A 14,838-nucleotide genomic window follows, 5' to 3' on the forward strand; every position below is an offset into this window, starting at 1 on the left:
CTTGGTGAAATATGCATAATATCAAATTAAAATGATCATTCTGTTATAAAAAGCAAAACAATGCTGACAAAAAAATAGGGGAATCTAATAAGACTGGTAGGGTGGGTGTGTTTGAGAGAGATGGGAGGGAAGGAGGAAGGGAGAAAGGAAGAGGGGGAAAAAGAGAGGAACAGGAAGAGAGAGTGGAAAAAGAAACACACACACACACACACACACACACACACACACATTGCTTTCAGTGATATAAAACTTCCATATGGTCTTAGTTTGTCAAAACATTCTGTAGGAGTACTGCCGGAACTTTCCACCCACACACATATTTAGTGTTTAAATCCTCAGTAAATTCACTACACTTCCTCTGTATGTGTGTGTGTCCTTCTTTCCTCTCCATTCTTTCTATTTTCAGTTAGATTTTCCATTGTTGATAACTTGGCTGCCTCAATGCCCACAATAATATCAAGAGAAAGTGTAAACCACATTTTTTTTTCCTGAAAGATTATCCAGGTTTCTGAAGATGCCTGAATTGTGTCAAACAACATCTCTGTGCTGATGATCCTGTCTGCATTGCTCCATAACTGTGCCTCTTTAATTGCTATGGCAACAGCACAATAGAGCCAATATAACCACTGAGACTGGAGACTCCTTACGTGAAATGTTAAACACCATTAAGAAAACTGAAACAGGGATCCCTGGGTGGCGCAGCAGTTTGACGCCTGCCTTTGGCCCAGGGCGTGATCCTGGAGACTCAGGATCGAATCCCACGTCGGGCTCCCGGTGCATGGAGCCTGCTTCTCCCTCTGCCTATGTCTCTGCCTCTCTCTCTCTCTCTCTGTGTGACTATCATAAATGAATAAAAATTAAAAAAAAAAGAAAACTGAAACATAATGGATAGCATGACATCTCAAAGGCTCAGAGACTCACCTTTCAGAATTCTAAAGAAAAGGGGTAAATCATTTACTAGATTCGAAACACTGATTAATGGCATTTAAATTTGTGTTATATCCCATCTTATACCCTTTCAAAATGTCATAATATCAAGGTGAATTCTGAGGCAGGAGCTGCTGTATTCTTGGAAATTAGAAGAAAACAGGGTCATCTGCTACTTTGCAATGGCAGGATAGTGGTTTCATGGCATTTCACATCTGTGATGATGTTCCCTATCCTGGACCTTTCTTCTCCTCCATGTCTGTTGAAACTTGCAAGCTGATTAGCCTGCAAAGAGATGTGATATAAAGAGAAACGGGTGTATGAAGTCCAGGTTGGAGTGTTAGACGAATAATAACGTCTTCAGACTTTGCCTGAGATTCAGTTTCCTCATCATTCAATACCAACCCAAGAGTGGAACACAAGCTCTTTCTACCCTGATGTTTCCCACCGGCGTGCTATGGGGCGATGGGGACACACTTCAGTTTTAAAGTTGATGGAAAGCCACAGTGTATCTTGGAAAATATCTCTGTATCTCAGAGTTTCCTTTCCTGTGACTGACTATGTAAAGGCCCCAGGCTCTTCTCTCCCAGGGTGTATTTCCTTCAGCCTCCTTTTCCACACAATGACCTTTCATTTTAATTTTTCAAATTGGAATTTGGCTCACCCTTGTTTCATTGCCCCCTTTAAAATCCATGCTGCAGACTACTCACTATTCCCATACAAAATGTATTGTCAAATGATTATGCTAAAGAAATAACCATCTATTCCCCAGATAAATTATACCTATTCCTTAGAGGCACTACTCTCTTAATTAGTTGAAGTTCTAAATATAAATTATCTTACACTTTTATACACATTTCACCCCTCCCACTTCCCACATATTTCCCACTTGTATCTGAACATCCGCAAGGAGTGCTTACAATCAACAGAAATTCATTTTAGCAAGCCACTTGCCACCTGTGCCAGTTGACCCAGCTTCAAACTACTGCTGTTCTCACTGTTGGGAATCTTCACAGCCTCTTAGCACTAGGCTGTTTTAGGCTGCTTTCTCTCCCCAAGCTATTTTCTGCAGGAGAGAATACATTCTCTTTCAGAGTTACTAGTAGTATTTATTCTAAGAATCCATGGACCCTCAATGACATTATAGAGTTTCTGCAGGCAGACTTCCAAGTGGGCCAGAAAAGGGGGCCCATATCAGTGGGAAAATACTGAGACCTCTTTATACACAGAAATCACTCTCCCTTTTATGAAGTGGAATCTTAAAAGAATAGTTATTATTATGGCCTTAAGTTTTTGGGTAACTTCAGTCATGTCTTGACATAACAAAAATAAATGAATGATGGTAGTTAAGTGTGTCATTTGGGTTGTCATTAAGTCTCTGTCAAGGTGCTTTTATATCTCTACTGTGTATGTCTTCACTGTAGTAATCTACTAGCACTTTTTAAATGTAGTTTTTTTACAAACAGAGATCAGGAACATAAATGAGGAAAACACTTGATGAACTAAAGGAGTCATTATTGTTAGAATAAACACCTTATGTCTGAGTGCTACATAATCAGAAAAAACACAAATTACATATATATATATATATATGGCATCATCTTATCTTAGGAAAAGCTTGGGTTTGGAAATAGATAGATCTCCATCTTAGACTTACATTTTTTTCTTTTCTTTCTGGTGGCCTTGAGGGGATTCCTTAATATTTCTTAAATTTTATTTCAGTATATAAAATGAGAAAAAAAGAACCATTTTATATGGAGTTCTATAAAGATTAAATAGGATTTGGTACGATAAGTACATTGTATAACAGGTCAATCTTAGTTTTCTGATCTAAGCTAAAAAAATTAATATTAAAAACATTTTTGGGGCTGCCCGGGTGGCTCAGTGGTTTAGTGCCACCTTTGCCCAGAGGATGATCCTGGAGACCCCGAATCGAGTCCCATGTTGGGCTCCCTGCATGGAGCCTGCTTCTCTCTCTGCCTGTGTCTTTGCCTCTCTCTCTCTGTGTCTCTCATGAATAAATAAATAAAATCTTAAAAAAAAAAAAACATTTTTTAGTGATGCCTGGGTGGCTCAGCAGTTGAGCACCTGCCTTCAGGCCAGGGCGTGATCCCAGGGTCCAAGGATCGAGTCCCACATTGGGCTCCCTACGTGGAGCCTGCTTCTCTCTCTGCCTGTGTCTCTGCCTCTCTCTCTGTGTCTCTTATGAATAAATAAATAAAATCTTAAAAAAAACAACTTTTTTTAAAAGAAATGATATCTCTTTGTATAGCTTTCACTTTAATTCTAAAAAACAAAGAAGTACCAAAACACTATACATCTATGAGGTAGATAGAACATGACAAATATTCTATTTATTAAACTTGTTTGTGTTATCAGTTTCTCAGTCTCATTTCCTCATGTATAAAATAAAGAGATCAATACTTCCTTCACGTTACCTATGCTCAATGGTAAGTATTAATTTTTAAAATAATTGCTTATTTTAGTAACTGAGCTCTTATCTGTACTATTTTAGTGTAAGTAATATGGATTTAGGTATACTTATGCCATGTTGAGTAAAAATATATATATGTATACACACAGGGATAACAAAAATTACACATTCCTCAAAGACTCATTTTATTTGTATAAATTTAAATATCAAAATGCTTTTCACAGTCTGCCTCCTATTATTATTGTGAATGTGCTTATCCTCATCCAATCTCAGCCTTCTAAACTTGGTAGGTTCTAGGAAAGCACCTTGCATGTACTGCAGATGCTAAATAAATATTGCTGAAGAAATTAGTAAAAGAATGAGTGAATTGATGCACAAGTGAATTTTTTAAAGATTTAATTTTCAGTGTACTTGGGAATTTTGCTAGAGATTTTTAAAATCAAAGATCAAAGAATACTTGTTCAAGGTTATAGTTGCCTTGTTTTGACATTCGAATTTAGCAGGTTCAATAGTAATATTCTCTGTATATGGTTTAGTAGAGAATAGAGGGATAATGTCCATTTATAGTACTTGGAAAAAATAAACAGAAAACCTAAAATATTAGAAATGATTATCAAATGTGTTTCATTATCTAAACTGTATTACAAAATATCCTTTACAGTACTATAACCATTTTGACACCTCCTAAAGCAACTCATCAACATCAATAGGCATCAGCATCTGTTCCCAGGTATTAGCCTGGGCAAAGGGACACTAATTGAATTGATAGAGTTCTGTCGAATGATGGTGAGGTGGCTTCTGAGGAGTCCAATAGCTTTTCTTTAACTCAACATATAAATTGGTACCATAGTGGTTTCTGCAGAGAATAGATTATACTCTCAGTTGGTTGTAAAATCTAAATTTGCTTGTATATCCTGTTCTAGTTGCCAAATAAATACTGATTCTCTTGAGCATATGTTGTGTAATAACCATGGGCTGAAAGAGGGATGCAGTACTGGAAAATCATTTTCCAGTTTTGTGTGATAGACTCTTCTTTGTTTATAAATGTGTCACTTTGTGTCTGAAAAGAATTAGCTTGAAAGAACGTATAATGTAGAGATGTGTAAATATTATCTAGAGAGCTACAGCTGTATGACTATTTACTGAGTTTTATCCCCACTCAAATATTATTATTAAAAACAGATCTGTGTTGTTTGCATTTAACTGGTTACAGAAGGCAATAGACAAATGTTTTAAAAGAGTTTAACTTAACTAGATGAGAATGGGGTAGTGTGTTTGATGATCTTCATATTTTTAAATCATGAATTCCAACAAAACACAACAACTACTCTTCTCCTCCATTCACACTCATTTTCTTCAAGTGATAATATATTACTTCAATAAATAAATATGTCAATGATTAGTTTGTGAGTTTGTGGGAAGTAAAAAATGTTCCTTTACATGATCCCTATCTTCCATCTTCTACAAATTTTGAAATCTCTACTCTGACCTAAGATAACATGGGATAGGTCATTAATCACAATCGTGAGTCTTTCATTAAACAGGTCTCACCTAAGCAAAAAATAAACATAGGATTAAGAAAGTGATCCACATTTTATTCCAAACTTAATCTTACTTTCTAAATCACCATATGGGCAATGAAATCATATCAGGCAGTGTATATATTGGTGAAGTAAATCAGATTATGAAACAGGATGTATAATTTGAGTTGGAATGGAATCACATCTTTGAAGATATATGGCAGAATTAAGAAAATGCGCATTTCTAAAATATGACTAAGTTCTACTCAGCTACCAATAATGTGTCACTTTATAAGTTCTTCCTTTGGAACTGGAATTTGGAAACAAAATAGAGACCCAGGTTGCCTTTTTTTAAACTTAATCAACTATATTGAAGCACACTTGACATAGAATGCACCGACATTAGGTGTAGAGTCAGTGAATTGTGATGTATACACCAGTATGTATCCCACTCTTGCAAATAAGATACAGGCTGTTTCCGGGACCTCCCCACCACCACCCCAATATTTCCTTGTGTTCTTTTCCAATCAACCACCCTCCAACTAGGCAACCACTGGTTTGATTTCTTTGTAGGCTAGTTTTGCCTGTTCTAAATGCACATATACTTGGAAGCGTACAACATGTATTGTTTTACTTCTGAAATTCTTCTGTTAGAGAAAATCTTTTTGAAACTTGAATTGATCAGGCGGTCATAACAAAGTACCACAAACAGGGCAGTTTACACTGAAGTTTATTGTCCCACAGTTCTGAAAGCCAGAAGTCCAAAATCAAGGTGTCTGGCATACCTGGTTCCTATTGAAAGCAGTGAAAAAGAATCTATTCTCTTCCTACCCTCTAGATTCTGGTAGCCTTAGGCATTCCTTGGCTTATAGATATTATTCTTATTGTGCTTCATGCTGTCTTCCCTTTACACATGTCTACCTTTGCGTCCAGATTTCCTTTGTTTATAAGCACACAATCAATTATATTGGATTAGGGCTTGCACTAATCACCTCACCTTAACTTGATAATCTGCAAAGACCCTATTTCCAATTAGACTCACATTCAATGGTACTGGAGATTAGGACTGCAGCTTTTTCTTTTTAATGGAGATATAACTGGGATATAACATTGTATAAATTCAATGTTCAAAACATGTTGATTTGATACATTTATATATTGCAATAAGACTGCTGCTGTAGCATTAGCTAACACCCTTATCATGTCACATACGTATTTCTTTTTGTGTGGTGGGAACATTGAAGATCTAGTCTCTTAGCAACTTTGATGTCTATAATGCAATGTTGTTTTCTGTAATTACTACACCATGCACTAGATTTCCAGGACTCATTTATCTATTGGTTGTAAGTATGTATGTACCTTTATTCGACATCTCCCCAATGCCCCAACCTCCCAGCCCCCTGGTTACTACCATTGTACATTTTGTCTTTGAGATAATTTCCTTAGGTACTCTGTATTTTCAGATAAGAATGGGGAAGAATTGGGGAGGAAAAGAAAATTGAAATGAATCTTCCAGGAAATCCAGACTTTCAGTTTTAGAAGAATGATGGGTAAGAAGTAGAAGAGCACAAGGAAAAATAAGTCGCTTAGGGGTTTCAGCTATAAAAGGACTTAGAGAGGGGATGGAGAGCTCAGTCCTTTTCTTCCTAGACAGGTGTGTCTGATTTTAAACCACAGAGTGTCTAGGGTTGAATTGGTAGGATACAAGAAACTTCTTAGATGAAACCTCTACCTTCATAGAATCTAAGGCAGTTCAACTGTAGCCAAAAACAATGAAATGCAGGGATGAGATCAAAGATCAAAGAGCTCTCATTGGCCACCAAAAAAAAAAAAAAAAAAAAAAAAAAAAAAAAAAAAAAAAAAAAAAGCTGGAAGCAGAGATGTAAACTTGGCTGAGGTCTCCAAATATTTGGAAATCACATAGTCCATCTATAGAACAGATCTCCAAAACCATCCTAGTACTAAGATCCCATGTCTTCTTGAATAGCAAATTCCCAAGCTTGGTCTCAAAACTGTTGAGACTGTAGTGAACTGAATTATGATAATACCATAACAAATGACAGAGTTAACTGCACAGCATAGAAAGCAAGACTGTAAAACTCTGAAAAGATAACATAAGAGAAACCCTAAATGATCTCAGGTATGGTGGTGCTTTTTTAATATACAACATCTAAGATATGATCCATGAAAGAAATGATTGATAAGCTGGATTTCATTGATATTCAAAACTTCACCTCCACAAAGGACAATGTCAAGTGAATGCAAAGACAAGCCAGAGACAGGGAAAAGTATTTGCACAAGACACATCTGATAAAAGACTGTTATCCAAAATATACAAAGAAGTCTTAAAACTCAATGATAAAAAAAAAAAAAAAACATAATTTAAAAACAGGCTAAAGACCTTGATAGACACTTCAACAAAGAAGATATACAGAGGGCAAATCAAATATTGAAAGATACCCTACATTGTAAGTCATTCAGGAAATGCAAATTAAAAGAGATGCCAGTACACACCTATTAGAATGACCAAAATCTGGAACACTGACATCACGTGCTGGGAAGGCTATGGTGCAACAGAAAGTCTCACATCCCTGCTGGGAATTATGGTGGAGCCACTTTGGAAGACAGTTTGGCACTTCCTTACAAAACCAAATATATTCTTACCATACAGTGCAGCAACCATACTCTCTGGTATTTACCCAAAGGAGTTAAAAACATATATCCACACGAGAGGCTATACACAGTTTTGAAGAGCAGCTTAATTCAGAATTACCAAAACTTGGAAGCAACCAGGTGTCCTTTAGTAGATGGATGGATAAATGAACTTTAGTACATACAGAAAATGGTATAATATTCACTGCTAAAATTAAGTGAACTAGTAAGCCATGAAAAGATATGGAGGAATGTATTACTGAAGCTTATTATTAAGTGAAAGAAGTCAATCTGAAAAAGCTACATACTATATAATTCCAACTATATGAATTCAAGAAAAGGCAGAATTATGGAGACAGTAAAAAAAAGAAAAAAGAAAGTCAGTGGCTGCCAGGGATGAGCCAGGGGAAGATGAATAGCCAGAGTGCAGAGGCCTTTCAGGGCAGTGAAAATGCTCTGTATATACTGCAATTGTGGACATTTGTCATTGTACGTTTGTCCAAACCTGTAGAATGAACGTACGACACCAAGAGTGAACCCGATGTAGACTATGAACTTTGGGCGATTATGATGTGTCAAAGTTGATGCACTGATTGTAGCAAATGTTCCATTCTTGTGGGAATGTTGTTAATGGAGAAGCCTGTGTATGTGTGGGAGCATTTGGTTTAGAGGAAATCTCTTTACTTCCCTCTCATTTTTGTTGTAAACCTGAAACTGTTCTAAAAAATGAAGCACTGAAAAGTTTGTTAAACTTTTCAAAGATAGACTGGTTTCTCTCTACCCCAATTTATGCCAGATAGGTCCTCTTATTTACTTTTCTGTTTGGGTGGGGACGTTAGAGGACATCTATGGAGCTCTTCCCTTTCATCAAAGACTATTACTTTCTGGAATATAGTTACTGAAAGTTTATATCCTCATTTTGATGTTGTTATTAAAAAAAAAAAAAGCAAGTAGTGAGTGTCCAGCTCATCTAGCTTATTTGATTGCTAGGGTGCAAATGATGTAGGGTTGGTTTTTGTTTGATTCTTTTGTAGCTTTTAATATCCATACCAGAAGCACTATTTATAAACAGATTAAAACACAACAGAAATGTTTTATAAAAATATCTACCCACAGATATACCATTTCTGTTGTTTTTCATCGTTTTGTAAAGATTCAAGTTTCCAACTGATACGATTTTCCATCAACCTGAAGAGATTTCCTTTATATTTTTTTATAGTGCAGTTCTTATGGTAATGGAATTTTCAGTTTGTTTGTCTCAAAATGTTTTTATTTTACCTTCATTTCTTGTGAATATGTAAGTTCCCACCCAGACTGACTCTTTTCTTGAAGTGCTTGCAATTTCCAAAAAGAAATCAATGAAGAGTCAGCCATTATTTTTATTTTGTTCAGTTTATTTTCTTGTAATGTGCCTTATTTCTGTGCTGCTTTTAAGATCATTGCTTTTTTCTTTGGTTATCTGCAATTTGATTATAATGTGTCCTGGTATGATTTTCCTTGTTTTGAACTTGGATTTATTGATTGCTTTTTATTAGAAATGTGAAAAATATTTGCCTTTATGTCTACTTTAAAGCCTTCTTCTGATGTTCCAATTATATGCTTATTAATATTTTTGACTTCTTAATATTCTTTCACAGATCACCGAGTTTTTGTTCATTTTATCCCTCCATCTTCCCCCTACCTCCCCAGTGTTTCAGTATTGCCCTGTTTCTACCTATAGGATTACTGAAGTTCTTTCTTCAGATAACGCTCTTCTTTCTGCTGTTCTGTCTCATAAATTCAAGCCACTGAAGACTCTCTGCACTCCAGTCCATCCTCTTGCCCATCCACAAGTCTCCTTGTCTTCCTTCCTGTGCTATGCTTTGAAAAGGGTCTCCAGGAGCAATGATAGGGTTCATTAATTTTTTTATTTGCTTTTCTCAAGGATCACCATTCTGTGTTTCTTTTTTTTTCCAGTATGTGAAAACTATATATATAGTTCTTTCATATATATATATACATATATATATATAGTACTTATATATATAGTACTTATATATATATAGTACTTATATATATGTATATATATATCTAAATATATATACATATATATAGTACTTATATATATGTATATATATCTAAATATATATGTCTAAATACATATATGTCTAAATATATATATATATATATATTTTTTTTTGTACTTAACATTGCTGCTTATTGCGGACAGGCTAGTTCAGTGCCAGTTATTCCATCATAAAGAGAAGAGTAAGACTACTTCATTTATTGAGCTTGACAGTTCTTATACATTACAACCACATTGAATGTGACATAAAATAGGCATAAGATAAATCAAACCTATATGAATATGTTTTATTTAGAAAAGTTGGTACATTATTTCCAGAATAATTCCATATTTTATATCTTCATCAGTTAAAAATTTGATTTTTTTCTAGCTATTTTCCTTGGCATTTAAAACTGCATGTAACTTATGAGAACTTTTAATTGCATATGTATTAGTATTTTAATTTTTCTTTTTTTAAATTTTTATTTATTTATGATAGTCACAGAGAGAGAGAGAGAGGCAGAGACATAGGCAGAGGGAGAAGCAGGCTCCACGCACTGGGAGCCCTACGTGGGATTCGATCCCGGGTCTCCAGGATCGCGCCCTGGGCCAAAGGCAGGCGCCAAACCGCTGTGCCACCCAGGGATCCCAGTATTTTAATTTTTGATGATTAATTTCAAGAATAAATATTTCAGATCAAACTGGGAAATGAGAGTATCAAGATATTTTAAAAATTATATTTGGGTAAATTTACGTACATTAAGATTTTAAAAGAAAAAGTGGAATTATAGCATCTTTTGGGACTCACTGTCAAGAATTTTGATGACTACTTTTCAGAAATTATCTTCAAAAATCCAATTTTATATTGAATAAACTATTCTAATATTTAAGGAGCTCAGAGTATTTGTGGTAAATTTTTAGCCCTTTTATTTTTGAGAACCTTTATTTGCAGTTAGATTGTGAAGGTTATACTATGTTCAAGATGGTTTGTAAAGATTAGTAAGGTTTAATTAATGATTAATTACTTTCAAATATGTTACAAAGTTAACAATAACAAATGCTGTCTTTTATTGTTTCTATTCTGTAAATTGAAATGCTTACAAATCCTTAAATATATCTTTGAAACTTATAAGATGGTTTTTCAGGGTTATGGGGAAGTTTCTTAACTCCTACCCTCCAGTCTGAGCTGAATGTCACTTTGTTGTACATCAAGGAATACCCTGGATATATTTCAAAAATAGCACATAATTTACAGAATTGTAATAATCTATTGGCTTCTTTGTTTTCTCCATTTGATTTAAAATCCCATGAGGCAATGAATGGTACATTTTTCATCCTAGTGTCAATTATAGCCTATAATACAGAGTGGATATTTTATACTTGTTTGTTAAGTAAACAAATGAGTAAATCATTTCTGTATTGCAGTTGTATGTTGGCAAATTGAACACCAATAAAAAATAAATTTATCATTAAAAAAATAAAATAAAAAAATAAAAAGGATTGTTCCAGCAGGAATATGAACTTTAGAGAAATGACTGGATGCTAACACTACATTTTGTATCTTTTCTTACAGGCTCTTAAATCTGATCTACAATGGAAAAATTTCTTTTTTATCTGTTTTTCATTGGCATAGCAGTGAGAGCTCAGATCTGTCCAAAGCGTTGTGTCTGTCAGATTTTGTCTCCTAATCTCGCAACCCTTTGTGCCAAGAAAGGGCTTTTATTTGTTCCACCAAACATTGACAGAAGAACTGTGGAACTGCGGTTGGCAGACAATTTTGTTACGAATATTAAAAGAAAAGATTTTGCAAATATGACCAGCTTGGTGGACCTGACGCTATCCAGGAATACGATAAGTTTTATTACACCTCATGCTTTTGCTGACTTACGAAATTTGAGGGCATTGCATTTGAATAGCAACAGATTGACTAAAATTACAAATGATATGTTCAGTGGGCTTTCCAATCTCCATCATTTGATACTGAACAACAATCAACTGACTTTAATTTCTTCTACAGCATTTGATGATGTCTTTGCCCTTGAGGAGCTGGATCTGTCCTACAATAATTTAGAAACGATTCCCTGGGATGCTGTTGAGAAGATGGTTAGCTTGCACACCCTTAGTTTGGATCACAATATGATTGATAACATTCCTAAGGGGACATTCTCCCACTTGCACAAAATGACTCGGCTAGATGTAACATCCAATAAATTGCAGAAGCTACCACCTGATCCTCTCTTTCAGCGAGCTCAGGTACTAGCAACCTCAGGAATAATCAGCCCATCAACTTTTGCATTAAGTTTTGGTGGAAACCCTTTGCATTGCAATTGTGAATTGTTGTGGTTGAGGCGTCTGTCCAGAGAAGATGACCTAGAGACTTGCGCTTCTCCAGCACTTTTAACTGGCCGCTATTTTTGGTCAATTCCTGAGGAAGAGTTTTTATGTGAGCCTCCTCTCATTACTCGTCATACACATGAAATGAGAGTCCTGGAAGGTCAAAGGGCAACTCTGAGGTGCAAAGCCAGGGGAGACCCTGAACCTGCAATTCACTGGATTTCTCCGGAAGGAAAGCTGATTTCAAATGCAACAAGATCTCTGGTGTATGACAACGGGACACTTGATATTCTTATAACAACTGTAAAGGATACAGGTGCTTTTACCTGCATTGCTTCCAATCCTGCTGGGGAAGCAACACAAACAGTGGATCTTCATATAATTAAGCTCCCTCACTTACTAAACAGTACAAACCATATCCATGAGCCTGATCCTGGTTCTTCAGATATCTCAACTTCTACTAAGTCAGGTTCTAATGCAAGCAGTAGTAATGGTGATACTAAAATGAGCCAAGATAAAATTGTAGTAGCAGAAGCAACATCATCTACTGCACTACTTAAATTTAATTTTCAAAGGAATATTCCTGGGATACGTATGTTCCAAATCCAGTACAATGGTACTTATGATGACACTCTTGTTTACAGGTAAGAGAAATTAACCAAATGTTTATATTTACCATGCATATTAATGTAGGGTTTCTTCATGTACTACTGACTTGTTTTTTTTAATTGGCAGTGCTACTCTGTGTTCTAATTACAGCACTCCATTTTTGTTAAAGTGTACAATGTAAGGTTTGTGAAAGGTGAATACCTGTGGGGAAATATTTTGAATGGTGTTATTTTTAGAGAGTTCAAATTTATATTTAATATTATGCTTACTTACCTTTTTCCCCTTCATCTAAGAGATGTGACTATCAGAGAATAAGATTGATTTATTTTAAAAACTCAAAAACATACCAGAATTTACACATCCACATGAGTGTTCTTTCCTTCAAGGAAGTCACGTTGGGAGGCTATTCCATTATCCCAATGATGCTGGCATTGCTCAAAGCACTTTTGGAATTATCTTTAGAATCTTCGTCATACTATTTTGAATATCCTCAGTGGTGGCAAATCTTCGTCTTTTGAGGGTGAATTTGAATTTTGGAAACAAGCAAAAGCCATATGGAGCCAAGTCTTATGAATAAGGTGGGTGATCAAGATGGGTATTGCCATTTTTGGTCAAAAATAGGATGTAACTATAAAATAATGAGACTGATTTTTTTGAGTGATTGAGTTATATGCATGTGTATTGTTTCATATATACTGGTTCTTAAGACAGTTCCAAAGAGAAAGTTGATAAATATTTTGAGCAGTGAAAGTATCACTGGAGTTAAGTACATAATCTCCTCATAAGGACTTTGATGGAGAATTTCATTCTGATTATAGATTTTCTGGTATGTTTTTCTAAAGTTCAGCCTCATTGATTTATAGTCACATCTTGTCCAATTTTTAATTGGAAATATACATTTTTACCTCTCCATATAATTTCACTCATGATAGACTATTATTACTCTTAGGAAATGATGCAAACTCATGGTTTTGAAATATACATATATATTTTTTGTCTTGAAGCTTTTCTGAAATAAGATTAACTCAATTTTATATACCCAGGTGAATTCTTGAAGATAATTTGATTTTCACTCATGTATGGAAATGAGAGAACTGTTTAAAAATGAGCATGGGCTGGTGGAAAAGACAAAACTGGCCCAGCTAGCCATATGATCCATCCTGGGCAAAGTTCTACCTGACTGGGTTTTAATTTCCTCATCTTTAAAAGCAAGCGATTAAAGTAAATTATTTCTAATATCCCTCTCATCACTAAACATATGATCATGTAGACTATGATGCATGCATATTAGCATAAAGTAGTTTGTCCTTCTCATACTCAGCTCTTTACCTGGGCTATCCATTATTTAACCTTTTGTCAAAGAAGAATATGTGCTTCTACCCCTCACCTTCACGTAGCTAACATTTTATTATTTTATTTTATTTTATTTTATTTTATTTTATTTTATTATTTTATTTTATTTTATTTTATTTTATTTTATTTTATATATATGTGTAAATAGGTCAGCTTTTACTTTCCAAATTATACGATTCTCATCTTGCCATGATAAGTAAATTCTATGTGACCTTCAGAAAATTGCTTGAATTTCCTGACTTCAGTGTTTGTCATCAATAAAATAGTAATGCCTACAGTAACTGTAAGAATAAAATTATAGTGTTCCAAAAAAAAGGATAAAATTATAGTATATATAATGTGCTTAGTAATGCCTGCTGTTTATCATGCACTAAATGATAGTGATTTTAATCACAAATACATATTCTAGCCTGTTTCCTAGTTTATTTAGAACACATCTAGGTTGTATAATGGATTAGCATTGCCAAATTTTAAAATTTCCTAAAAAATTCTTTCAGGGAAAGCATATAGTTTCAAGAATTATTTTTCTAAATGAAATCTTAGTTTAGGTCATATTTGATTGCTACTTAAAAAAAATGGAAAAAAAGGCATCCGTGGAAGAGTTTTGTGATATAATGGACTCAGAGTTATCTATAAACTTTTATCAAACTTTAGCAACTATTCTGAAGGTAATTTCATCAGCCCACAATGGGTAGGATGATGGATTTATGCTCTGGTCAACAGCCTTGCCCTGTTCATGTTTTTAGGATAATATTCCTCATGCATTTTCATCAACCTCATTTTTAGATAGTAACATACTGAAAGCCACATGTTGAAGACATTAGAGAAGGCTGAGATCTGTAAATAAAGTACTTTAATCGTAGTAATTAGTGGAGTTATTAAAGATAGGTTAACTGGTACCATTCCATAGCAGCTTAAAACTGACTTGGAAAACAAATACTCTGATGCCTTTCCATTCTGGTTTC

At 34.8% G+C, this 14,838-nt stretch overlaps 1 protein-coding gene across 5 annotated transcripts in view; it reads left to right on the forward strand.

Annotated features, from left to right (window-relative positions):
• The window catches only part of LRFN5 (leucine rich repeat and fibronectin type III domain containing 5), a 237,153-nt gene that overhangs the window by 208,580 nt on the left and 13,735 nt on the right, over positions 1-14,838 (forward strand). For 4 of the 5 annotated variants that reach the window (XM_077909147.1, XM_077909150.1, XM_077909148.1 and 1 more), the window contains one exon: positions 11,151-12,555. In XM_077909147.1, coding sequence (XP_077765273.1) covers positions 11,171-12,555 — 1,385 coding nt within the window. In that variant the 5' untranslated portion in view covers positions 11,151-11,170. Of the gene's footprint in view, positions 1-11,150; positions 12,556-12,906; positions 13,099-14,838 lie in introns of all 5 variants that reach the window. The other variant, XR_013386127.1, reaches the window with a different exon arrangement.

This window comes from Canis aureus, chromosome 9 (assembly GCF_053574225.1).
Source record: "Canis aureus isolate CA01 chromosome 9, VMU_Caureus_v.1.0, whole genome shotgun sequence".
In the NCBI taxonomy this organism is placed as follows: Eukaryota; Metazoa; Chordata; class Mammalia; order Carnivora; family Canidae; genus Canis; species Canis aureus.